Source organism: Cyrtonyx montezumae, unplaced genomic scaffold (assembly GCF_038088225.1).
Source record: "Cyrtonyx montezumae isolate F1298 unplaced genomic scaffold, pur_monq_1.0 scaffold_3, whole genome shotgun sequence".
In the NCBI taxonomy this organism is placed as follows: Eukaryota; Metazoa; Chordata; class Aves; order Galliformes; family Odontophoridae; genus Cyrtonyx; species Cyrtonyx montezumae.
The window spans coordinates 82,612,247-82,640,012 of NW_027072034.1; the positions used below are offsets into that span (position 1 = coordinate 82,612,247).

The 27,766-nt window shown below is 43.0% G+C and overlaps 1 protein-coding gene across 1 annotated transcript in view; it reads right to left on the reverse strand.

Moving 5' to 3' along the window:
- LSAMP (limbic system associated membrane protein) overlaps positions 1 to 26,480 on the reverse strand; it is a 933,774-nt gene extending 907,294 nt beyond the window's left edge. The window contains exon 1 of the mRNA XM_065742082.1: positions 26,023 to 26,480. Within this exon, the coding sequence (XP_065598154.1) occupies positions 26,023 to 26,089 (67 nt within the window). The 5' untranslated portion in view covers positions 26,090 to 26,480. The remainder of the gene's footprint in view (positions 1 to 26,022) is intronic.
- Between the last annotated feature and the right edge of the window lie 1,286 nt (positions 26,481 to 27,766).

Genomic DNA, 27,766 nt, shown 5'->3' on the forward strand with positions numbered 1-27,766 from the left:
TTCTCCTGTGAAGGGACAAACCCTAATCTGCCATAGCCCAGGGTCAGATGCAAGTTAAATGAGCTGAAGCAGGACACAGCCACACCCTCCATCACTGGGCTGTGCAAGCTGCACGGATATGCACAAAATCAATTACTTAGGGCTCTTCTGAATGCGCCAGGAGAAAATTACATCTGAGCTCTGGCCTCAGCCAATCAATCCTACAGTAGCCTGATTTTTCTAGGAATGATGCTGCAGGCAAGGCCTGTATGACCTACAAAGGGAAAGGTCTCCGTGCAGTGAGGTCTATAAACTCTGCTCATCTGTTCCTTCTCAGTCTCACTATAGCCTCTGTCCACGGGTTTGTTTTGTCACCCTCGCTGCAAAAGCGATCTTTGCCCAGGCAGAACATCAAATAGCACACAACTTCGTGCCACCAACTACAAGTCGAACACCAAATAACAAATTTATTTGCAACTGAATACAGAGGAAAAAAAAAAAGTTTTCTTCCTCATTCATTTAGTAACCACTTCTACAGTTTAACTGGTTCCAGACATTACAGACTGAGAAAGAGTGACAGAATAAGCTGCACTATTTAAGGCTGCTTCACATGCAAGAGAAAACAAGGATTAAAAAAACAGGTTCCCACTTGTTCTCTTCCAGAGCTTATCAGGCCTAACAAACTTAGAAGTCTCCTGAGAATCCCACCAGGAGAAGGTATGAAAGAGAGAAGAAATTGCTTTAGAAAATAGTCTTGTAAAATATAAATATATGCAATAATTATTCGTATACTTATTACCTCCATTTATGCCTTTAACAAGTGCCAAGGGGTCTCACCAACAGAAGGAGGCACATCCAACCTAGTGAGATGTAATTTCTGTTGATTTACTTGAATGGTAATTATGAGCTTATCAACACAAAACAAAGATTACCAAGAAGTAATTAGCACTACTAATCATAACCACGCTAAGTCTGTCACTACAGCTTTGTCTCTATCCATCCGCGCTCATCACACAGATGCTGGAGGCAAGCAAGGCTACCAGCAATGAGTTCTCCTGAAGTCATTATACTGTAAGCAAAGCTTCTATTTTAGATTGTTCTAGAAAAACTTCCACCCCCCCCCCTCCCCCCCAGACACTTCTGACCAGGACTCAAGTCAGGGAGCCAAAAGTCAGTGGTTACCACATTGTCATCTCAGTCTCCCCTTTGCCTTGCGTTCCTCTTTTTCAGCTCAAAGGTGCTCTGTAGGTGAATTTTCACTGCCTACAAAAGGGCCTGTGCATTTTATGGACTGATGATTCATCTTCACATATGACTTGGATGCATCAGAGATCAAGTCTCATTTTAGCTGATGGGCTCTGCCTTCCCCAGTGACTAAACTCCAGATTTCTAAAGGCTATTTAGATGCTTTAATAGTAGCTTATAAATCTAATGCACAAAAAAGACAGGTTATAGGCCGAATAAATAAATATCCACAAATCTAGCTAAATGGATACAGAAAAATACAAACTCTCATTCTATTTATACCTATACATATTTAAATCATTTAGGAAGATGAAGTCTTGCATTCTTCACTTACTGGACTATCTTCTGTCCTGCGTCAATTGAGAATCTGTTCTAAAGACGATCTTGATATTAGTCAATGTTATTCAATTTGCATAATGAGATCTCCCCTGAAGAACAACTGAGAATTTCAAAGGCTGAGACTGTGGACAGGAATGAAAAAAGACAACATGTTTGGCAATTTCCAGGTTAGGTCAGACTGCAACAAATTACATCCCATAAGCTCTGTGCAACCATAGACATAGCGTTTACATTAGCATATCCTCCTCCTCTTCATGAGTCAGGGTTCCGGTACATCAGATGTCTACCTAAAACAATTAAGAACTTGCTGAGTTTCTCAGACTTGAGTACAGCTTAACCCCCTACAGAATCACAGTAGTTTTTTTCCAGGACTTCTATAACTGGAGAACATACAACAAAATTTAGCCACAGGTTCATCAGATAAAAAGGTTCTCATTAAAACGTCAATATTTTTCACAGCACTTCACAACAAAATCTCTTAAAATAAGCCCATCATCTTTTCTGTTCTTTACGGGGTATACAGAAGAATGTCACTAGTGGAAAAGTGCTTGTGGAATTCTACTTGAGGAATCTTTTTAATAATGGCAGTCGCGTTGACAAAAAATTAAAACAAACAAAAAAACCAACACCAATGGTTAAAGCAACACAAAGCTAACCTCTGAACTTCAGAAGAGCTTGAACATAGTAAAAACACCAGCATGACACCAGAGAGCTTTTTAAGCTCTTTTTAAGCTCAGTTTGCCACATACGTTTGTGGAAAATACCTGAGGAAAATATAAATAAATAACAAAAAATAAAGAAAAAAGACATGGTAATATTAATACACATGGCTGTGAGGCAGTTGATTACATTTTCTCCTCAAAGCCAAGTTAGGCATCCAAGGCTCATGGCAAACCAACTACTAAGACTGTCAAGAGAATAACTACTACTTTGAAGGTAGCAGATACCAGACATGCTCAGAGGGATGCTGAACCAAACCTCCTCACCTGTGAATTCTGGATAACTGTTCAAGTCCATGGATGTAGAATTAACATGTCAGGTAATCTGCTGTAGCTGCAACACTGCATTTTGTACTTGTACTTTGGTGACTCATATCATAGGTGACGTTCCTACAGCTGACAGAGGTATCTGAACAATGCCTGGGCTATTAAGATGAGGTTCTATTGTTAAGCACTGAGAATACATCTGTTCGCGTTCAAGACAACGCTGGCTTTCTCATGAAAGCAGAAAACAAATAAATAAATTTGTGCTCTCATTAGCCTCTGACATACTGCTCATGATGCGTATAAAAATTGGGCTGCTGTTTCTAATAAATAGAAAAGAGCCCATGCAGATTTAAGTACTCAGACAAATATAAAATGTTGCACTACGGAAAGGCAGAACTACAATAGAACAAAATGTAATTCTTCACCAGTTTCACTGGGTACACCTTTTTCCCATTAATGCAGACCTGGATGTCAGTGCCAGTGGTTTTCCTAGCTCCTGGCCAGGATTAAACAGTCACCAAACCAGGAGTTTGCTGCAGCTCTACCTAGAAAGGTATACTTGAAAGAAATGTGGGTCAATTCACAGAAAAGGTTCCTTTCTTCAGTGTGCAAGAGTGGGATGAACAAGAAAAGAACCCATTTAAAAATAGCACATTATAACTCCAGGGCTCCAAAGGTTTATTTCATTTCAAATTAGTGCCTTCCTGCTCATTTTAATGTTACTTCATGAAAAGCTCTCTGCATTAAAAAGAGATCTCAGGGCTGGGGCTTGGCTTTCTTTCTCTCCACTTTCCAACCACTGTTCCTATGTTCCTTCAGATAGGCTGCATTGCAGAGCACTGACAATTCCCAACTCGGCTGCTTCGTATATGACCCAATGAACTACCAGGACAGTAGATCAGGAAAGAAGATCTCCACTAACAGACAGTATTAGTTCTCTGTAAGAATTCAAAGAAGACGTCTAACAGCAGTTATATCAGATGGACTGTTCCACCCTATCTAATAACATTAGGAAGATCGAAGAGTTTGCCTGCCAGAAATACAATGAGATGAAGAAGAAAAATAAATAAATAAATCATGGACACACAGATTCCTGGCCTCATATAGGCAGGATCTACATATTGACATACAGCAGCCAAGCATTTGTGCTGACTGAAGCAAATCTCACACTGGTTTCTATATGCAGCTTGTGGTGGGCTTCTGTGGGATACTTGCTTATCCCTTCTGTGCTTCTATTTCATTTTAGGGAAGAGGTAAGTCTCCAGGAAAAAAGAAAAGAAAAAAAGCACAACACTTCCAACATTATACTCATTAAATAAAAATACTTTTTAAATACACTTTTACTAGCCTTCTTCACTAGTTACACAAGGTATTCAGGCAAGAAAAGAAAAAAAGAAATAAAACTCCCACTGAGTTTCAGAATGTTAAAATGGATAGTTAAGGTAGCTTTCACATTTGCTCAGCACAATGCCCAGGAACGGAAAGAGAATTTTGCCCCTTTCTCAGAATCACAACATACTGAATTTTTACTACAGATCACAATAGAATCAACATCCACACTTCCAGCCAGAATTAAAGTGGCTTTAATTCGATTTAGCTTAATTCCCTTTAAAAGAAAATTAAACTAAAATCAAACGAACACCATTTTAAATTCTGAATGAGTGTGTGCGCATGCATCAATTTAATACAGTTTACATAATCCACTTGAAACCCACCTTGTTACTTAATTCAGATCAACTTTCCTGCATGCTCCTGCCTGAGACAAGCCCTTAGAGATAACATTATCCATCCTCAAGGAACAGTCGCATTTCATTATCGACACCCAACTCTAGAGAGAGCAACTCTGAAAGGGACTGCGTAGATGCACACAATTTATACGTCTGTCAAACAGAGAACAATACTCTGTATATAGCTACAATAGCAATTAATATACTGGGGGTTGTTGTTCCATTAGTCACTAATTACACAGTAGTTCAGTAATGCAGAAGTCTTGTTCTTGGCAAAGAAGCCATAACTCCAAAACTACTGAGTTGATAGTTCAGAGTCTGCCTTTTTGTTCATCCAGAGCGAGCACGTACCTTGGTGATCAGTTAGCTGAAAGCACCAGAGATTATACAGATCCAGAGGCAACTGCTGTGTACTGCAGATCCCTCTTTAAGAACTTCTGAATTACGGCATTTGCATGAGACAAGTCAAGGTGAGTTCAGTGACTGAACAGAATTGCTTCTAGTCTTTGTCACAACATATAAGAAGAACAGTTTGTCACTGAAGATTTTTGCTTCCACTTACAAAATACAGGAGTACTGTGCCAACCTTACTCTCGTATTGTTTCATTAGGCCCATGTAAACACAAGAAAATGCCAAATCTGCTTGAGATTGGTTTCAAAGGTCTCATGTTTTTCCAAGAAATCTTCAGAAAGCTAAAATAAAAATTAAAAAAAAAAGATAGCAAAAAAAAAAAAAAAAAAGTAGGTGGTGAAGGAAAATGGAGTGGAAATTAAAAAATAAAAATAAAAAAAAAACACAACACACCACCACCTTTTAAAAAGGATGCTGCAATAACCTCTAATGTGCTTGGGAAAAAGAGTAATAACAGGCTCACTCCATAGCTTTCCTTCTGATCTTCCTCCCATATCCTTCTTCTCCATTGCTCACTGCACATCTTTTTACTCTAAGAACGTCTCCAGGTCTGTACTGTACTTGGTCTGACATGTTGTATGATGAGAGAACAGCAGAACCAGAGAAGCTATCATCCTTCTTCTCACCCTGCCAGTCCGTAACAGGGTAGAAGACAAACACAATTGTTTCATATGTTTTTGTCCTGAAGAAAGCATACAGGGCTTAAGGAATTTTGCAAAAGGCCAATTTACAAAAGTAGCAATTTCCAATCAATTTCTCTGATTAGCATTTACTGGAAACTTTTCCCCTTTTGCCAATGACAGTTCTCTCCAGGGTTCCATGATTAAAGCAAGCTCTCTCGTTAAGGGAAAGGGGACAGAGACAATGTTACTGAGACAGCATTACATGTTTTGTTGTTTTTTTTAATGAAAGCCTATACCTCTAGAAGTTGATCACTGGAACAAGTCAATGAACCATTTTGATCTCATTATTTAGAATTCAAAGTTTTAAAATTAAAGCTTAATCAGCTCATCTATTGCCAATCCCTCTCAATCTTGAGTCAACAATTGCAGGAAAACAAAACGTCTCTTGCTCCCTCCCCTTTTCCTTGTCACTGCTACAAATGGTGGAAGGGTTTGGGAGAAAGATTCTTTACACGTTGATCAGTACTTCTACAGTTGAAATTGTATACATCATATCACATACATTATACCAAAAAAAAAAGAAATATCTTAGGCAGTTGACTTCAAATTCACTGCAAAAGTGCCAAGTCGACCCCCAGACTGGCTAGTTCTTTGTTGTGCGTGGTGAACATCAGCAAAGAAGAAAAATCAAGAAAAGAAGAACAACAAAAACATCAGCGACATAATGGAAATTCAATCACTTCCTTAACTATTCACAGACTATTACTCTGCTCCATAAGCTACAAGTGAAGATAATTGAGAAGATGGATTGAATGATCCAGTAGGTTTAACTTCTGCAAGGATTTTTTTTTTTTAATGATAAAGACTTTTCCTCACTACATTAAATCAGTGTAGTGCCATTCTTACCCATGGCACTAGAGAAATACCTAAAAAAGTAAGCATATATTAGCTGAATCTCCCTTCTAAAAGTAAGGTACCTTTACAGCAAGAAATAATAAAAACGCAGAGGGAAGATTGGGACCCATCACACAGAGAGCATCCTTTATTTGTAGAGGAAGATGAGGCTGAAACTTCCTTTGTCTTAATTTTCACTGAAAAGACAGGTAAAGCTGAGGCCTAAACTGATTAATGGAATGACTTAAAGAAAGTCTGTGGCAAAGGTAGGAATTAAGCTCAGTTCCCCTAAGGATCAGTCCAGTGTCTTAACAAAACCTGTATCTTCCCAATCTGAAGTACTATGGCTTTCCTTTGTAATTATACAGCATAGATCTGAGAGGGGCTGATTTTACCTGTCCTTGTACTGAAAGAGCTTACAGTAATCAAGTGGGGAGGAATTGCCCTGCCAGCCTAAGAAAGCTTTTCCTTCGCTTAATTCCAGGTTAGTATGTTTTCAGAAACAGGAAATAATGCATAAGCAATGGCACTGAACAATTCTGAGGGCATTCTGAAAGAGTTTTTAATACTCTTCCATTTTAATTGCTGGAGATTTTATTGCAGGTAGTATATGGTTACAGAATAATGAGTATGAGTTTAATGTCTGGTATGATAACGTGCAAGGTGAAGATATTGAAAATTCAATTAAAAGACAGTTTAGGGTATTGGTTAATTTTAATTTCCAGCCCCCTTTTGCCCCCATTCACCTTTTAGCATCCAAAAGCTTTTCCAGATACCTGAAGCTAGAAGTCACACGCTAGATCTTTTCTCTGGTAAGGAAATTCAAAGTTCAGTGTACTTCTTTATCACCTTCCATCTGACTATCTGAAAACTCCTTAAGCATCTCAAAGTCCTCATGCTCCTTGGACAGAAGAGAACACCAAAGTGTCAAAACTGAAGTGGTACTTACCAGGAACAGAAGTAGACGGGAACTCCTAAATTCTGTCTCTTACCACTAAGCCCTATGTCACTCACACTTACTCAAGCTTCCTTAAATAAATTAGTAAATTACCGTTACCTTTTTGAGTAGGTTCAAAGACAAAATACAAATTATTTCACCTGAGCAAAGCAACTCCCTCCTCTGCAGTTCTCAGTTATCTCAAACAAGCACAACTTTTGCCACTCGGTTTCTCAGAAGAGCTCCAACTGTTTCCCAGGTTTTTTCCATGAAGTATACGGGAGAGAATCACAGAATTGTAGGTGTTGGAAGAGACCCAGCACCGACCCCCGAGGAACACCACTAAGTACAGGCCTCCAAATTGTACTCTGCGCCACCGATCACAACCCTCTGAGCTCTGCCAGTCAGCCAGTTCTCAACCCACCTCACTGTTCACTCATCTATTCTACACTTCCTCAGCTTTGTTGTAAGGATGCTTACAACAGTGTCAAATTCCTTGCTGAAATCAAGGTAGACTGCATCCACTGCTCTCCCCTCATCCACCCAGCCAGTAATGTCATCATAGAAAGCCACCAGGTTGGTCAAGCCCAATCTCCCCCTGGTGAACCCCTGCTGACTACTCCTCATAACTCTCTTTTCTTCCAACTGCCTGGAGACAGCATCCAGAACAGACTGTTCCATCACCTTTCCAGGGATGGAGGTGAGGCTGACTGGCCTGTAGTTCCCCGGATCCTCCTTCTGGCCCTTTTTGAGGACCAGAGTGACACTGGCTGTCCTCCAGTCTTCAGGCACCTCTCCCATGCTCAAGGACCTCTCAAAGACGATAGAGAGCAGTACAGCAACCACCACTGCCAACTCTCTCAGCACATGTAGATGCATCCCATCGGGGCCCATGGATTTACACGCACTGATGTTGCATAGATGCTCTTGGACCATCTCCTCGCTCACCAAAGGCAAGCCTTCCATTCCCCAGATCATCTCACTTACTCCCATGGTCCAGGAGTGCCAAGGGGGAGTTCCCACAGTGGAAACAGAAGCAAAGAAGGCATTCAGCATCTCCATCTTCTCTGCATCCCCCATTACCAGAACACCTGCCTCAGTTAGTAGGGGATCTACATTTTCCCTAGTCTTTCTTCTACTGTTGACATCCTTTACCTCCTTTTCCAGATCTAGTTCCAGGTTGGCTTTAGCCTTCCTCTCCGCATTCCTGAAGGCCCTGACAGCATTCCTATACTCTTCCCAAGTAGTCAGACCCTTTTTCCACATTTCATGGACCTTCCTCTTCCCTTTGAGTTTATGCATGAGCTCCTTGATCATCCACACAGGTCTCCTGCAACCCTTGCCTGATTTTATACTCACAGGAACACACCAATCCTGAGCTTGGAAGAAGCACTACTTAAATGCTGACCAGCTCTTACAAGCCCCCTTATCTTCTAACACTCAATCCTACTTTTTGGTTTGCTTCTTCCACTCAAGATCTTGAACTCCACCATCTCATGATCATTACATCCCAAGCTGCCCCCAACCCTCACTTCCCTAACAAGCCCATCCTTATTAGTAAGAACAAGGTCCAATAATACCCCACTCCACGTTGTCTCCTCCAGCACCTGCATCAGAAAATTATCTTCAACACATTACAGTAACTGGAGTGTGTGTGCCTGGCCATGTCTGTTCGTTTGTTTTCGAGAGCATACTATGGTTGCTTGCTAAATCTGAAGAGAAGGTGTTGTGCATCCCTGCACATCATCACATCTCCTGCAGATGAGCACTGCTGGGACAGAAGAGAGATTCTTTTTCTACATGCTCTGTCAATGCTCAGCAATATCTGTCTTGGAAACTGAACATGAATTATGTCAGATCTCAGAGATCATATAACTGACGTGCTAACATGGCCTGAAAAAAATCCCACCCCAATCAAAGAAACAATAGTTATGGTTCTTGTCAAAACAAATATTACTAATCTACTAGTTTCTGAAACATCTCCAACATTCCAATTTTTTGTTAATAATTGCATTTGTAAATTAAAGTATTACATACATGGCATCCCCTTATTTCAGTGGAGCCTCACAATTTCTATAGAATCATAGAATGGTTTGGGTTTGAAGGGACCATTAAGATAATCTGGTTCCAACCTCTGCTTTAGGCAGGAACCTCTCACTAGATCAGGTTGCTCAAAGCCCGATCCAGCCTGGTCCTGAAAACCTCCAGGGAGGGGTACATGCCTCTCTGAGCAACCTGTTCCAGTGTCTCACCACCTTCACAGTAAAGAATTTCTTCCTAATATCTAGTCTAAAATCTACCCTCTGCCAATTTAAAGCCATCTCCCCTTGTTCAGTTGCTACATGCCATTATAAAAAGTCCTTCCCCATATTAAATGAAAAGCAGCACACTGGGTTCCAAAACACTTCATAACCAAACCCACTCTCTGTGCAGTTTGTATAGACTTAAGGATTTAGATTAAGCACCATGGCGACCAGTCCCAAGTAAACTGGCAAGTGGGCTCTGAGAGGCACCAGAAGAGTCAGCACAGCATTTATAACTTTCATTTAGCCCTGTATGATGTCCAAAAGTGTGCCTCATTCCTGTTTTACAAAGGGGAAAAACAAAGCAGAGCAAATCTTATAATTAAGCAATGAAGATAACAGTAAACAAGTAAATAAATGCACCCACCCTCGGCTCAGTACATACACCTGTCACTCAGTGTTACCTAGAGAGACCTTCAGTCACTGCACTTGGATCTGGCACAGTGCACTCAGATGAACTTCTTCTACCCTTATGGTTCTCATGAGCCCCCTGCACACCATTGCCAGCATCTATTTTTTGGTAACTGCCTTCATTGTGTTTGCTTGTGAAGTTACACGTGAGCATCTCCAAAGCTGCTTTTTGCTATCTTTCTCATCACAAAACCAATGGAAAGAGGAAACTTTACAACAGGGAGGTGGAGGAGAAGAACAATGCTGTCCTCCTACAGCACATACTTTGAAGTCTGCCTGGCTGTAAATGCACTATGAGGCCAGCAGGCAGCAAATGCAAAAACAGCCAGTGTATTAATGCTGAATAATAACAGGAGGAATCCACCCTCCATTGTTTTCCTCTGGGTCTTTTGAGTGCGTTGCCTCACTTACCACCTCCTGAGAGCTGCTCTCTCCAGAGGAGAATAGCTGCACATGCCCCGCTTCCCACACTGTTGCTGATTTGAATACATAGGCAATGCTGCTAGGTGAGTGCCATTTGAATTGACAAACTGGGATTTCTGCCGCGCACTTCACACTTAATGCAGCCCTGCCTGGGCTTTGAAGGCAACGGTTTGTTGCCTTAGGGTCTGAAACTAACAAAGCTGAGCAGAACAAGCCCAGGGCTCCCGTTGGATTGCTCGATCAAAGACAATATTAAACAGCGCTGTTTTCATAACTACTATTCTGGGGCACTTGAATAGCAAGACAAAGGAGATGAAGTTAATTTCTGTTATCATAGCCTGGTGCAGCTGCAAGGGCCATGGGAGAAGCCAACTTCTCTTTATGGCTTACACAGCCCATGCCTTTGCAGAAGCTCCCATTAAGCAAATAAGGCTTCAAAAGCTTGTCAAACGCATCCCTATTTCTTCCCCCAGACATTTTCCACATCTCATTACAGACACCAACGAACCTCCCTCTCTTCAGCCATTTCTCTACTCCTCACAGTCCTCTGCTTCACCCTCTCTGTCAGGAGTGCTGCCCACTTTCATGCCTAAGAAGATCCAAACTTGGGAAATCCTCTCAAATAGAGAAGGGGTATTCCAGGAGTTGCTCATCAACCAACCTAGTTTATTACAGCGGGCAAATATCTTCACCTTCGATTTGAGTGCAGCCATATGATCCTTATCAAGACCTAGCCTATTTTTGTTGGCGTTGGCATAGTATGAATTATGCTCATTTTTACACACCTAGATATATCTGGTGATGGAGGTCACCTAGCAGTATTGCATGACTAAGTGGAATCTGTCTCCTGAGTAGAAAATCTGCTTGGGATGTTTGAGACAACTTTAAGATGACCTTCTTATAGTGCTCTGGTCCCAGAACTGGCAGAAGCACCTTGGGATCAGTTTTTATCTCCTTATTTCTTGTTTACAGATGAGAATTGAGATTGTTTTTGGAAAGTAGGATGAAAAGACTGAATTACTATTGAAAACCTTCAAATTATATGACTAACAGGGAGGAAGGTTTCAAAGAGCTTAGTTTAAAGCCTGTCTCTTCACATCTTGGGTTATTTCCCTGGGATCAGTCAGATAAAAGGCAAAAAAAAAAAGTGCTTTCCAAATTAGGGATAGGATGTGAAAATAGTCCTCTGCTTGAAACAAGCACGGTACTCCAGGAACAGAATCCCACTTAAACTGAGACTTCACCTTGGGTCTTTAGCATCTAGGAGGATGTTTCCAGAAATGCAATGACTCTGGCAAGGCAAGTGGTTTATGTTAATAAATCGTTGCTTTCACATTTGCTCTGCTTTCAATTTCCTGATTGGATAAGAAGGCACTAAAATTTATAATAGAAGTGCTTCACTGGAAAATTTCTTACTATATTCATTGTTGACACCCATGAAACAAAGACGCAACATCAAGCTCATAGTGGAGGGATATTTAATTTCCTATATGCATATACCTCATATCTTCCTGAGGCCAGGGTTTCACTACTGAAGGGTCAAAACAGATCTTACACAATTTCTGAAGGACAAAATTGCCCATTCTAATGGATGAAGGAATAAAAAGAATGAGCTGTTCTCAATCCATAAGAGAAGTAGCCAGACTTCACAGTTTTAAAGCAAACCTCCTGGATGTAAATTGCTACATTATTTAAGTTTATTGAACATCTAACACCAGGAAATGTGCAATTCATGAAATTTTCAGTGAAGATGTATGAATGAGACTTCCTGATACATTTTTAAAATGTGAAATTATCAAAGTTTTATGCAGTGTCGACTTTGGCCATATATGGTAGAGTTAATTGAAAGTGCAGTTCTAGCTTTAAAAGGGTTTATGTGAGACTGGCAATATGTATTTTATTGTCTCTTAGTCATTTGCAACTCAAAGATGCTCAAGATTATACATGAAAAGTTGTTTCTTCTAGCTGCCAGCCTGCACTGCAAGACGCTATTGGATCTGAGCATCCAGGTAGATGCACTCTTATCACCAGCTCTGTCATTTTTGCAAGCTAAATAACATGGCTAGCTATCCTCATGCAACCCTCAAGCCTCATGCAAAACCCCATGAGAAATTTTCTCACATCATAGGGAGGATAGAAAATCCTCCATTAGGAATATCCTAGATAAAAGGAACAAACCAGAAAGAAGGGAATTTCACAGTGCCAGCAGAAAGCAGAAGGGTAAAGGTATCCTTACTCAAGGAGGGCAGAACTGTCTTTGATCAAAACACATGTGCATTACAACCTCTTCTCCTTTTAATTCCCCCTCAAGGAAATGCACCAGTTAAAAATGTTCTCAAGCTGGAACAGAGACTGCAGAGGACAACCAAGTGAAATGACAGATCTTCAATCTCCTAGATCAAGATGGCATAAATCCAGCCTGAAGCCTCTGCTCCCTGAAATTGGATTAAGGACTCTACACTGAGTCTACCTAAAGTAGGCAAATAGCCCTTACAGCTAGTTTTTGACCTTGTTTATCATTAAAAACAAACAAGCAAACATTTGAGGGTTGTTAGGTAATCCTCTACCATAGAACAACAAATAAAACCACAGACCAGAGTTTCAACTCTGATGTAGAATTCATAGTTTCCAACCAGCTTTAGACCATACCTTCTGAGTACAACCCTGGTGTAACAGGTAGATATCATACAGCCTGCTGGACTACTTTGCATTTACATGCAGACATCTTCAAGTTTTTATTTTGGGAAAAGGGCAGAAAACTGGTGACAAGGCTGTGAAACACAGACCTCCATACTCATGGCAACCTCTGCTGAAATACCTGCAAGGCCTGCATTCTGCAGCTGCCCCTGCCCCTAGAACCAACTATCATTTCCCAGCCACCTGCTATGACAAGCTGAGGCTTTCCTTCAGCCTGGCCTTCATTGCAGCAAGACAGAAACTTTGCATTTGCTTGCATTCTGCAATGTGAGCTCTCCTCCTGCCTCAATGTGCCAGGTAGAGTCTTATTTGTTCACCTCCTATGGAAACCCCTGACTGAATAACTAGGAGGCACAGAGCTCAGACTACAGCATCTACTGATCAGAAATATACTTAGGGTAGGAAGGAAACACTTTTACAGAGAAAAGATCAGTTTGGGGATTAATGTGCTTTCTGGACCAGATCCCATTCTATTTTGGAACAGAAACTTAGCCCTGGATATCTCGCTCACACTAGCTCAGATCAGTCACCTCTCCTTCCAGAAAGGACATCTTAGTCACAAGAAATCCCTTTTAGTGCTAGTTTTTATTAAAAATACCCATTTCTCCAAGAAGTTTCTGTCTCGGTGTATTTGTGCAATCATTTCTACAGCACCAACTCTAACTAGTATCAACAGTAGTTACTAAAATAGTGTCAATCCAGTTTTTACTCACATGCCTGAATGAAGTAAAAAGTAAGCCAATTACTTTTCCATTTCTTTTTTGGGAAATGAGTACCTCTGTAAACACTGCTATTAAACAGTACTGCTGTTAGATAACTACGCTGTGAATTTTAGAGAATGGATGCCAGGTTATTCTTTCTTTTGGATTTGAAATACTTCAGTTTTTCTTTCCAAACTCAGCACATAGCAATGCAATTGCAAATTCGCTAGCAATCACTCTCTTCTTTTCAGTATTCTAGGTCTCACATTTCCTTTCAGGAGTCATGGTTTGTGCAACTCACAGAGCAACCCCACAGCTCTATTCCTTACAACCAGCAGCAGGAGTGTATTTCAAGGCCTCCTGTGGCTACATTACACCAGTGCTTAAAGAAGGAGACAGTGTCATGTGTTGACTCAACATCTGGGTGTAAAGTGACAAACACTCAGTCGGGAGTTAGAATGAGATTAGCAAAATCTCATGGAACAGTGATTAAAAGGTGCTGTAACGAATCCATTTGCTGCATGCAACAAACACAATTACTAGACAAATTACCTCTCTCCCACCTCAGTCCTCTCCTGCAGCGAGTGAGGACTGGAGAACCTTTATCCCTCAGGCTCCAAGCTAACTTTTTAAGTGAAAGAGATCATCTAGCTCACTTATCCCCCTCGGTGAGTTATGCCACTAGAGGGCACACACACTGCCTAAAGAGTACCTAGAAAACAGTGGGTCGCTGGACTTTGAGCCTTTATTTCTTCCTCTCATCTTCACAAACATGCATCCTTACCATCCAACGGCGACTTACCCCTGCCAATATATATTTTCACTTCCAGAGTTGCCAATCTTCTCCCTTTCTTCCTTTACTGAATTTCTCAAGCAAAGAAGCAAGTTTGTAATTTTTTTAGGACTTCTATAGTTCAATGAAGAGGTTACTATAGTAGAAAAATCAAAAAAGTTCAATACACACAACTCAAGACTAGGGAGTATTCCTTATCCTTGGTTCAGAGCCAGAATCCAACCGTACTCCTATAGCTCTGAATCTGAGCTAACAAGCTCCCCCACTCTGCTAGGGAGCACAGAGTAGAGATGTCATTCCCAACAACCACCTTGCACATACTGAGGCTAATGCCAAGTCCAAGCTAAAAAACACCAGTTTCCAGCCCACTTCAGTTGTCTCCGTACACTGATCCTCAGCACTGCTGGATGCATTGCTAACACCTTCAAACTGGCTTTACACAGACTGGGGAAGATCCAGCAGTACTTACCAGCCTAGACTGCATGCATGTGCTCCTTGCTTTCCTGCCCAGTAAACAGACTGCAATTTGCATACTCTGGTACCTGAGCTAATAAAGTATGACAAACTCTCTCTGGGATTGCATCCATGGCACAAGCAATCTTTAGTCTGGATAACCCATACTATCTATCCTGGTTGTTTCACTCATCCTGCATTATCTTTTACCTCTCAAAGTCCTTGGTGTCAGTCAGTGTAATGACTACTGCACAACACCTTATCAACTCATGATATTCTCTTCTGAAAGAAGTGAATGGCCAACAACACCCATTTAGTTTTCACTATTCAGCTCCCATTACTAAGATTCTAACAGCAAACCAGTTGGCTGATTTTCCCTCCACTGATCAACTTGGGTCAAGTCCTACTATCTAGTTCCACCTCTATCTCCCTCATGAGTACAGAGATGGTACTGGGGTGCCTCAGCTCCAGTGACATGTCAGGAATGCTACAAGCTCAGCCACAATCAGCTTCTGAGCCCAGGAAGACTTCTTCACTTATATAGTCATCCTGAAAAGATGTGGGAGAGAAAAAACAGCGAGGGAGATATGTATCATAAGGTGGTAACAGGAAACCTGGCAAAATCTAACACATCTGACAGGACAAAGGTATGGCCACACATACTGGGATATCATCTTATTGGGTGTCCAGAAGGCTGCCTTTGCCTACCTATCTGAAAAAAAATAAAAATAAAAATAAAACATTAAAGGAAAGAAGGTGGAAAAAGCTTTGGGAGCAAAGCAGTTAATTATTATTTGGTTAATAAAGTAGAAGACTTCATCATGAATCTGTTTTGGGCCAGGATCTGCATCACGGCAGGAATAATACAAGGGCAGAAAGTAAAATGCTTTAAAGAACATGGTTCTTTGTGAGACTAGAAGTATTAACTGTGATTCAGAAATTAATGACAGCATAAAAATCTATTAAGGCATCTAGACTATCTCTCAAGGGACCTTTTCACGCTTGCAGTGCATAGATTATTCTCCAGGGCTCTGCCCAGCCAAACTTCAGATATCTCAAATGACAGCAATTCCACCACATTTCTTAACATAGCTATTTCACCACCTAATCTCCTTCTTCCCATTAAGTATTTTTCTCTCTTGACAATTTTTTTCCCTCTTCTTTCCTCCAAATTTTGTACCGTGAGACTCTTCCAGCTTTCAGTCTACAGTATGGAATTCTTCACGCCTTCCCAGCATGCCTAGATCATTAGCATAGCTTCTCTTTAGTCATTTAGCCAAACAGCTATATATTTAGCTCTCACAAGCATTCCTCATAAGTCAGTCCCTCCAGCCCCTTAATCGTTCTCATTGCAATCCTCTGAATTCCCTCTAATTTTGTTTACATCTTTCCGGAATTGAAGTGCCCGGAACCAAGTGCAGTAAACAACAACAGCTTGTTATCTGGCTAGACTATAATTCCAGCAATCACAGCACAGGCCCCACATATGCCATACACACAGAGACATATGAACGTGTTCACCCTCTGGTCCAGAGGCAGAATCACCATAGGATACAAATCCCACACCACACACATCCCCATCACAGTGAGATCAGCCAGCTTTCTTTCACAGAAATCCAACCCCAAAACTGATGGAAATGATCTTCAAGGCTTCTAAAACTTGAAGGATACTTATTGTGAATTTGTTTTGTTATTTTCTGCTGTTTTACAGTTCCCTGCCTTTTCAGGCATGGTCACAATCCAAACAAATATAACCATTCTCTATCACAAACACAAGCCATGACCTAAAATCCTTCTACATGATGCACGCTCCCCATGGTTCCAGTCCCATCAAAGCAGTACCCATCAAAAAGGCAGTTCCTAACTTTTGAGCCACTGAGAGAAATAAGTCAACAGTGGTTTTCTTGCATTTTCCTCAGAAATTGCACCTAATCCTTCGACAACCACACTTTGCTGTCAGTACTGAAAACCAAAGAGGTATTAGCAGGAGATCTGGCCTAGCATCCCCAGAAGAGTAAAAGAGGTGATAAATCCTAAAAGATACTCTTGTAACTGACTGCAGGCACAAGACAGATGCCAACTGGTTACATTTTTGAATTGTTCATCACAACTATGGAGGCCACAATTTCCAGAACTTCTTTTGTCTTAGATGACAGTTGAGACTTCAATGTAATCTTATGAGAGCAGATAACAAACACATCACAGAAAAGCCTTTAAGCACTTGTGACTTAATCTGTTCTTGAAACCTGAGTTGGAATTTTTCCAACAGGACACTTTTTTTTTTCTTCTTTGGAAAACACCAATTCAGTGAAGCAGAAATATTCTGCAAAACCATTTGGATTGCTTAAAAAATTTCTGGCAATCTTCAAGCAACGTTCATAAAGAAACGTGACAGCATTCCTACCAGTTCCAGGGCACTAGTTGTATAGCCAAGGCACCCCAAAAAGATGCCAACTCTACAAGAAATGCTTATCAAATGCTCTTCAAGATCCTCCCAAGTCTTCACCTGCAACAGTTTCAAAGCCTCTTCTCATGTAGCATGCCCAGATCTGCACAACCCTCAGAGATGATGCCCTAAGGATCCCTGCTATGTGGATAAAAAAATAAAGGTTGGAATTTGAAGCGTTCCATCTCCACAGCATCTCTTACACCACTATTCCCCCTCGGTAGCTCAATAAACACCTCAGCACCAAGGACAGCTCGGGCTGTTTCATTTCAATTTTTGTTTGGTTTGTTTTTTGTTTTGGGCAACAGGCAGAGAAAGAGACCTGAAACTTCAGGTTAATCAGAGGATGAGCAGAGTCTGCAAGCAGGGGCTTTAAGAGCTCCCTTGAAGCCTGAAAGAAAGCCTACAGCTACAGAGCTTTACAGCAAGAGAGAGCAAGGCCAGTCAAAATAGCCTTTTCTGCCTTTCTTCTAAGCACACAGAAGAGAAGAAAAGCAACTGCACTGATGACCTGAGCTCCAGGTCCCTATGGGGCAATGCCACAGCTCATTTAGCTCATGCTGCCGCACGAATTTGAGTTTTGTTGTTGTTGTTTTTTACAGCCTAATCTGTTGTTGTCCTCTGACTGCTGGGGATACACAAACCAGTCAGCAGACACTCAGGATACATGGAAACAGAGGAGAAGGCTTCTGCCTTCACACAAGCTCTCGCTGCTTTCTCAACACCCCTCTCTTATTAGGCCTAGGCATAATAAGGTATTTCTTATACCATTTCAGCTTAAGATAGTTATAGTGGGGTTCATTATTATTATTTTTAACTGAGAATTTACTGTTTGAAAACCTGAAACAAATCTCCAGTACAAGAACTCTTCCGGACAAACCACTTCCTAATACAAAACACCCATAATAAGCACAGAACCCTCTGTAGGGCCATGCCTGCAGTCAGACCTGCTAACTGTTACTTAGCTGTCTAAACCTGACACATGACAAGACACAACTATGCTGGACAGAATTCTTACTGTTGATGCAGCTAAACCAGCAAAGCTGTGTTACTGCTAACACAGTTAAAGTGCAGATTTGCTGGTTTACCCATTCACATCACATCCTGCCCAGGAATCTTTTGCTCATATGTTGCAAAAAAAGGTTGGTTCAACTAAGCTGTACTAGTTCAGAATGACAGTGCCTAAAACTGCACAGCTTACATGTGCAGGAAAGCTTCATTTCATCCTCTTCTTCTGTTCTCAAGAACTCACACATGAAACTCTCTATCCTGTATTTCATGCCCTGGTGAACGAAACGTGACTAAGTTACCATCTTAGGTTGAAGCTATCAGAAAGATGAGAAGGGGTAGCCAAGCCACAGCAACAATTCTGTTTCACTGCAACAATCTCTTACCACGTCAAGATAGGATGCAAATCTGCAATGAATAATGGTCACTCCAGAAGCATACACAGCTACACAGATATCACTAATCATGCTACATTCACCTACTGAACTAACATTTCACAGCTCCTCCTTTGCACAAAACACAACCCTGAACCGCATTTGTTAGAACAGCACAAAAATCTATACTATGCAACTGAAATATTTTCTGTCACATACACACAAACACCCATTCACAATTATCCTATTTGTCACACATCCCCCTAAAAGCCAAGGAGGGTATACTAAAAGGTCTCTGGTCAGAATTTCACACAGACCACATACACAGGCATGAATAAAACTGGATGTTGGGAAATAAGTGAACCCATTGTGTAACAAAACAGCTTTACGAGGCAAATGAAGTACTCATACAAGTAGATGTAGTCACAGCAGCACAAATCTAAACAAATTCACACAACAAAAATCCACAGATGCCCCTTGAAATAATTCCTTCTCCCCATAAGCAAATCCTTGCTTTGCCAGACATTCAAATGGTGAGCTTCACCAAACCCCACGCATGCAGTATGCGTTGGCCATGAGGGTAGCAGTCAGAAAGTCCCAAGCTCTCATTCACAACACAGCTTTGGGTCAACTAACAAGAACCAAGCATATCCAGGCTCCATGTATGTGCCAGAGGGCACACAGAAGAACATTAATAATTGTCCCAGCATATTGCAAGGATTTATTAGTTCCAGCCTGCAACCTGTCATCAATAGAAGTGCTAGGGGACAGAGGGGAGGGAGCTGTGATTACGCACTTACATTGCATACTCCCACCCCAGTGGCTGCATGCTGATATGCTATTGATTTCCTGGTTGGGAAACTCCACAGCCTTCCATTTGTCTCCACTTTGCTCCCTCTCTCATTACACTGCTTCTGTTCTACCTGCCACGTGTTCACCCAGACAGCCAAGAACACATCTCCAGAGAATGGAGACACCCATCCTGATTTTGAGAGTGTTCTACCAAACCTTGAAGACACGAGGAAACACACACCTGTGAGGGCACACAGATGCAGACAGTAAAGGAGCAGGTTTAAGGGAAAAGCCATCTGCAAGCGAGTTTCTATGGTATGCTTTATATAACCTAGGAACCACGAAAGTCCTGCCTGTGAACTTGCAGATCCAGTTATACTTCTATTTGCTTTAAGCTAAGACTCTTCCTCTGAAGCCATCGCCTTTCTGAAATGTCCTCCAAAGTCTGGTACCCCTACAGCTGCAAACCAGAGTAAAATTACTCTGTACTTAATAGTAAACAGTAAGCAAATTGAATGTAAAGGGCCTTCTCAGTGACGACTTTCCCACAGGCTTTGACACAGCAGATACAGTCAGCAGGACACTTCACAGTAAAGCCCTGCACACGTCACCAAGGAAGAACATTCCTTGTCTGGCTCAGAGAAATCACAGCAGCAAGCCCTGCTACTCCCTTTCCTTCCATCAGGATGAGCAGAGCCATGCTGCCTCACTGGCAGGCAACTAGCTGAAGGAAGATCATGGGGAAATGCCTCAGCTTCCAGTATATCCAGCACTAACCCTGGATCCCATGTTCCTCCTGTTTACAGCCCTCTGGGAACCACAGAGCAATAGTAAAGCACAGAATAAGCCTGAATTTCTCTTTTTTTTTTTTTCCCACCCACTCCTATAAGAATCACAAATTCCCAGCATTTCTTCTTCCTTTCCACATTGTATGCAGAGATCTCTGCCCCTCCCTGACACCAGGAGAGGGCTTTGTTTCACATGCTCACCCCCGCAGATCTTCATCTTGCCCTTATCTATTCCTTATCGCAATGGGACAAGATGGTCTGTGCTGTGCTTGGTATTTTTCATTTCACCCCAGATAAAAATGACAGCAGGAAGAGCACATCAGCTGTCAAAGACATTGCTGACTGAGCCTGAGCAGCACACAAAGCTATGGCACACAATTCTTTATGGAAGAGGGATCCTGAAGTGGAAAAGGATCAAGCTCCCTATGGGGTCCGCAGACAGCATCCTCCCAGCAGCCATACTGCACGTGAGAGGGACCATTTATTGCAAAGCACACGCCTACATGTTCCAAAGCATACACAGAAGATTCACCCCAGACTCTTCTGTGACGTTGTTCTCTGGTTCCGCTACAGATTTCACTTGATCATGACATTATTCCATCTTTTAGCAACCCCAGCTGATCCCCCTCCAGGTGAAGCCCATCAGCTATCTGTATCTGCTCAGAAGATGTGGTTTCCCTTTCATATATTCACCTATTACCTGTTTTCATGGCACAGCACATAGGTCCATAGGTAGTGTTGTGGTGCTACCCCACCAACCTCTGAAGGCCCCTGCACAGTGCCTCCAGTCACTGCCACACTTGGGCCTATGCATTAATATCACTGCTTTCATTACCTAGGTAAATCATCTTGTACAGAATGAATCTGTTGAGTGATGGAGCAAGGCAAGAAGCACCTGAAGGCTTACAAGAGGCACACAAGAAGGAAGAGAACTATTAAAGCACTTGTTTTGCCCTCAACATAGGATGACAGCAGCCTCACCCTGATGAGAAGGGCTGCAATGCTTGTGGGATGACAAGTAGGTACAAAGAAGGGCTCTTGAAGGATTCACCTCCTCCTCGGCCCACTACCATATGTGCGGGTGCTTACAGGCTGGAGAGGAGCTCCCATGAACACCGGGACTAGGGCATTTATCAGACAACTGGTAAAGCCCTCACAAGAGGAGATATCTCCAAGATGAAGAGGAAACAAATTTCTACATATCATAATGAAGCTCTCTGAGTATGTAGAAGAGTGCTCAGATTTATAACAGGTAATAGGGTCCTTACTGGTGTGGCAAACATTAACCCAAAAGATCTGCAAACAGGAGGATAGGTCTAAAAGTAACATTTGGGATATCCTGTCAGTGTTCCCTCTTCACAGATACAGAGCCTTTTCAGCCTCTTTCTCATTTAAACATACAAGAAAAGTGTTTTCCTTTTTTAAGTACTGAATCTTTACATCATTTAAGGGAATGCAAAGCAGTGGAGTGAATCATTTCCTCATCAATACAGCCTAGCACATCAGAGTTTTGCCTGCCCCAGATGATTGAGAGAGCTGGAAAGAAAACCAGGAGTCCAGGTAAGGACTTTTCTCTCCAGCCTCAACATTACCCAACCGCACAGCTATCACCATACACTGTTACACATACACTACCAACACTGCTCTTAGCACACAAATACATTCTTTCTCCTCCTCTCTTTTCTCCCCCATCCATTACACATTATCAGCACAAAAACACTTGGGTACATGCCTCCATCCATATAGATTGCGCGAGCCTTACGCATTAACAAACATATCATTTTTCACACCCACATTGCCCACTAACGTTATAAAGCACAAGACTTCACAGATAACATTTGTACTGCATACCAACCCAACGCATCCTACTCCACTTACCCAAGTGCCTCTGTGATTTCTTTGAGATTCATTTCCCCATTTATGAATACCCTTGAGCAGCTCAAAAAATGCATCACAAATAAATATCACCTGTACTATGCAGACCAGTTCTGCACAACATTTCTGAGCATCTACTTCAACAAATTGGCTGTGGAAGAATTCTAATGATGACTTAAAGACCAAACAATAACAACACCAATCTCCTGCAATTAACCAATGAGGTGGGGCAGTGTAGGGGGGGGGTGGTTAAAATTAACTGGGATAATTTTTTTCCTTAAATGAATCTTAGATTTGAAACAGCTGTTAGTTTTCCAAGTTTACTTAGTAGAATTTTCAATGTGAAGCAAATGTGTAATTTTTAAGGCATTCATTTCTTAAGTAAAAAGCTCAGGTGGGTAATCAGAACTTCTCGTGCTGGCAGCTCGAATGATTTAGAGTAATAGGAGGTAAAACTGAAAACAAGAAGCTATTTCAAGTGCTCAAAATACAATTTTTGATAGACACAAATAATTTACTTTGCACACCACGTTATGTGTTCTATGTCATTTTTTATTTTATTTTTTTTTTTTGGGGGGGGGGGGGGGGAGGGGGGGGGGCGGGGAAATAATGGGGAGAGAGGGCTAGGTGAGGAAAAGAAAGAAGTGAAAAACCAGCATCCAAGTTCAACCCAAGAGTCTGATCCTTAATCGGAAGCTACAGGCACACCAAGCTAAGAGACGAATCCCTTCAGGAGAAAAGATGCAGCGTGCCACCAGCAGCTCCCACCCCCCAGCAGCGTGGGGGTGTTTCAGCCCCCAGCCTTCCCGGCCAGCGCAGAGGGGCAGCGGCACCAAGCCTGAGGCACCGGATTAAGGAAACGGAGCCATCGGATCCACAGTGCAGCAATCAGTCTCGAGCCTGCGGGAAGATGGGGGTTCAAGTCCCTGTGCCCCTCGGGCATTATCCAGTCTCAGCTCAGCACCAGCCTCCCTCCTCCTCACCCCCTGCCCGGCGGCCTTGGGCGAGCAGGAGGCGGCCAGGAGCTCCTTCTGCGTTCCCCCGTACACCCCCAAGCGGACGGTGAGATGCGGGCAAGTTTTAGGCAGCTCCAGGCACAGCTGCCTGGCTCCGGAGGGATGCGCTTGGAAGCGGAGACGGGGTCACTGCCTGTCACAGCCGGTGCTGCGGTTCTCTAGGGTAAGCGTTCAAAACCCGTGCTCAGCAGGGTTACAGAAACGTTCCGGGCTCATTATCACGCTTTCAGCGAAAGCCAATTAATTTGAAATAAGTGGCTCTCCACAATACCCCCCCCCCCCCCCCCGCCTTTCTCTTTTAAATGAGGAAAAAACAACAACAACAACAACAAAAAAAAACCAAACAAACACAGAGGGGCACAATACTTTCCTGTTCTTAACTCCTTCAAATGGCTTTGGGCTCTCTCAGGATGCGCTGTGGCCCCAATGTCCCTGCTTCACCATCCCCTCGCCTCCAGCTGTGGGAAGGGGAGGCACTGCTGGCTGTGATGCTGGAGCCAGCAGCAGAACGGGGCTAGTTTATACCACATCTGAACTTTGGGAAAAGGAGAAGTGGGAGCTCTTGGTTTGCAACACCTCCCGCATCCCCAGTCCCATCTGAAAACCTAGAGAGGACAACTGCGCTGCGCCTCTGCCTTCTCAGAGGGTTCCTGGTAAAAGAGCCATCCAGGAATCTTCCCTGATGGTTCTCAGAAGAGATGTGGTTGTTACAGCTGTGGCAATAGCAGCTCACTAGCACAGAAGGTAACACAGCCCACAAGTGTGGCATAAGCTGCAGACACTGGAAAGGATGAAAGCAGCACTGAGTTGTGCTAGGATCGGGATGCTCTGGTGGCAGTTCAAGGAAGGCTTCTGACTCAGTGCAAAGAGCAAGCAGCACTGACTGCAGACTAGGAAACAAGTATCAGAGAGGAACAGCACTCGGAGCTAGAATCCATTTTCCTTAAGAGGTCTGTGCCTACGGGTGGATGGGGCACTGAGAGACATGGTTTAGTGAGGATGGTGGGGACTGGGCTGATGGTTGGACTAAGGTGGTCTTTTCCAACCTTAACAATTCTATGATTCCAGAGCAGGAGAGGTTCACAGTAGCTCCCCCACTCCACTGCTAACACCTGCTATTTGCAGTATGCAAGTACTGGTCTCCTCTCACCCTGCATGCATCCTGTGTGCTAGAGGAAATCCTCCGAGCCTGTCAGAATCAGCCACTTGACAGAGGAAGGCAGGCGGAAGGTGCTGGGGCTGGATTCACAATTCAGAGTATGCAAGTTTGAGAGAATATATGTGACAGTGAAAAAGCATGTGTATGCAATGCAGAGACAGAGGAAAAGAGGTTGTATGGAAAGAAACGCTCAGTAAATGTGAGAAAGGAGAAATTGAGTGATTTCGCAGTGAGCACACACAGTAGTGACAGGTAAGCATGAGGCTGCAACAGAAAGAATGTGTACAGGGAGTGTGCCTATGTGATCAGCTTAGTGGACATAAAATAGAACAGCGAGTGTGAAACTGTGTGCAGAAGTATGAGGAAAAGGGCTGGATACTGTGACTGGACATCCCTCCATAAACCACAGTGTGCACAGGAGTGTGAGAGGTGAAGACAGATACAGTGAGATACACTCAAGCTGCATGCAAGATGCTGTGAATGTGAGACTGTGGAAGGCAGGAGGCCAGATAGGTGCATATACAGAGTATCAATGTACCACAGATGTGTACATGCACTTGGAAGACTGGTGCAGCAGGACAGCATAGGATGTGCAAGCAGCCACCAAAACCAGCGTGCAGGACAGAGAGAGGCTTGAAGGAGAGAGAGAGGAAGAGCAAACGTGAGTGAGAGAGCAGCAGACTGGCACTCCAGGAACTGCATGTGCTCAGGAGCTAGAACTGTATGTGCCAGAGCGAGTTTATTCATCTTCCATGCTATATTCATGAGTGTGTGTGCGCAGGGGTATATGGGACTACAGATATGTGTGAGTGAGCCTGGATCATGCACAAGCTGTGATTTGCAGGGCTGTGATTATATGTGCATGTGTGATGTGTATTTATACATACAGCACGGGATGCATTAACCCTTAACTCCTGTTTACAGAAAGCATCTCAAAACCAGCTAGCATGTCTGTCATCACTTCTAACTAAATTCTGTACTCACACTTGGCTCTTGAAGCAAGAAGCCCAGCTGGCAATTCTCCACTGAACAAAATCCCATAACCAACAAATTTCTTTCTCCTTTCTTTTACTCCATTCTTTTTTTTTTCCTCCCTCCCTTGAGGAGGGGAAGGACAATGTTTTTGTGATGAGGCAGTGAGGCTCCTCTAATTTCCCACCTTCACCAGCAAAAACAAAATACCAAAATTAAAAAAAATAAAAGAAAGAGAAAGAAGAAACTTAACACTGATCTGCTTAGGAAGGTGAGGGACCCTGGAGCATCAGTACTAATGCCCCAAAGTGCTGAGGAACACTGGCTGTGGATGAAAATGATACCCATATTCACCCACTCCTCTTTCCCTTTGCAAATCTTCCTGTTCCCCCCTCTCCAGCTCCCCCTCTGCAAAAGCATAAATACAGCAGCAAAGTCAGTCACATGCAGTGTCCTCTAAACATAGGATTCACCGAGAACGATCTCTCCTTGGCTTATTATTTCCTGAGGGGGGAAGGCTTGAAGGAGGGGGGTGGGGGGGGTTGGATAAGACTGAGGAATCTAAATAGCTCCAGCTTCCAGCTCCATGTTTCCATTCACCCTCAGTCTATCATCCTCAATTCAAGCGAAGGGGTTCGAGAAGGTTGCAAGAAAGAACTCATCACATACCTTGCAAGGAGAAGAGGGACAGGAAGAATCCCAGCACCCAGATACTGTGCAGCCAGTAGGTCCTCATGCTTCTCTCTCACTCGCTCTGCTTCCTCTGCCTTTTTCTCCGTCTCTTCCCTCCTCTCTCAATTTCTTTTTCTTTTTTTTCTTTTTTTCTTTTTCTTTTTTTCCCTCCTCTTCCCCTCTCAAATAAAAGGGGATGTGTGTTTCCCTTCAGTCCCCCCGGGCTCTGCTCTACCAGCTCTGGCAATCCAGTCACAAGGAGGGCTGACCCACGGTGGCCAGATTCCCAAACAGCCTCGCACTCTCCCCTCCAAGTGCGGGAGGAAGGGGGGCCAGGTTAGATGCTCGCCGTAGCCTACGCTGGCTGTAAACACAGAGAATCTCTCTGTCTCTCTCCTGCAGCTCCAACTAAATGCGACTGTACTTAAACAAGCAATGCCTTATAGGACAGTGCTCTGAGCAGAAAAGATCCCACCTCTGCCACCTAGTGTTGCAAGCCTGCTCATTTATTTCATTTTTTTTTAATATATATAAATATATACATTATAAAAATATGGCTCTCTCCTTCCCCTGAAAACATCTCTCTTGGATCACAGGTCTGTGAACCACGCTTGGCTCAAGAGTCCCTAAGGCTCCAACTGACCTGGGGAAGTTATTCAGCAAAGGAGGAGAGCACTCCTCATTGCTGCAGTGAGAAATGCAGAGGGGCAGGTTTGATTTCTCAATAGAGTTCTGCCTGACAGATCCCAAATCCAGGGTCTCTCTGATGCTGGTGGCACCACCAGGCAGTACACAGGGGTCAGAGAGGGACTTGGGCACACTGACTGTAATTACAGAGCTGCCAAGGCCTCCAGGACAAATAGCATGCATCAGGATGCATTAATCTTTTCTGGATCTCCCGTGACTTCCATGCAATTTCAGAGGGACCAGAAGGAATCACTGCGTAGGAAATCCAGCTTGCAAAGCCATTGTTTGCTTAGAGAAGGTTTCTCCCACTCCCCTCTCCCTTCAAACACAAGTTCCTCCTACCTTACACAAGATGAACTTTCTTCCCAAGGAGTAATTAGCTCCTGTAGCTTCATTGCCCCCTGAAATCATTGCTTCTGGTGAGAAGAGCAGCGGTAATGAAGTACTACTTAACATTCGCACTGGGCTTTTCATCAGTCACTCTCCAGGCATTTCAAAAAAGGTGTCGTTTTGCAGCTGGGGACACAGACTGCTCAGCCTTTGAGAAGTCACTGCAAGGTGGCAGTCCCCGCGGAATGGCCCCAAACCTGATGGCCACTCCTGGGCCACAATGTGCCCTCACCATGGTTGTCATGGCAGCCTGGATGCCACTGCTAGGAGGTAACAATCTCAATTTACAAATCACAAGAGCTGCTCAGCCACACACAAGCAGGCCCTCAAAGGCTGAAAGTTCAGGCAGAAGCCAACAGGCAAAATACCCCTGCACACGCGTGGCCACAGGCAGGAGTCAAGACTCCTTCCAGGACCTTCAGAGGCTTTTGCGAAATCTTCAGGTAATGGAGGGCCTGGCCCGCAGGTGTGGAAGGAGAAAGGTTGATGGAGATGCAAAAGTGTTGGTCCTCACTGTTGATCTAGTGACAGCAACTCAGGAGGGGGGGGGAGAGAAAAGTACCCACAGGTGACTCTGGCAACAACAGCTGTTCTCGTTAAATACCCAATCTGTCCTAGATCTTCTAGTCTAATTTAAAAAAAAAAAAATCCTGTTGGAAAGCAC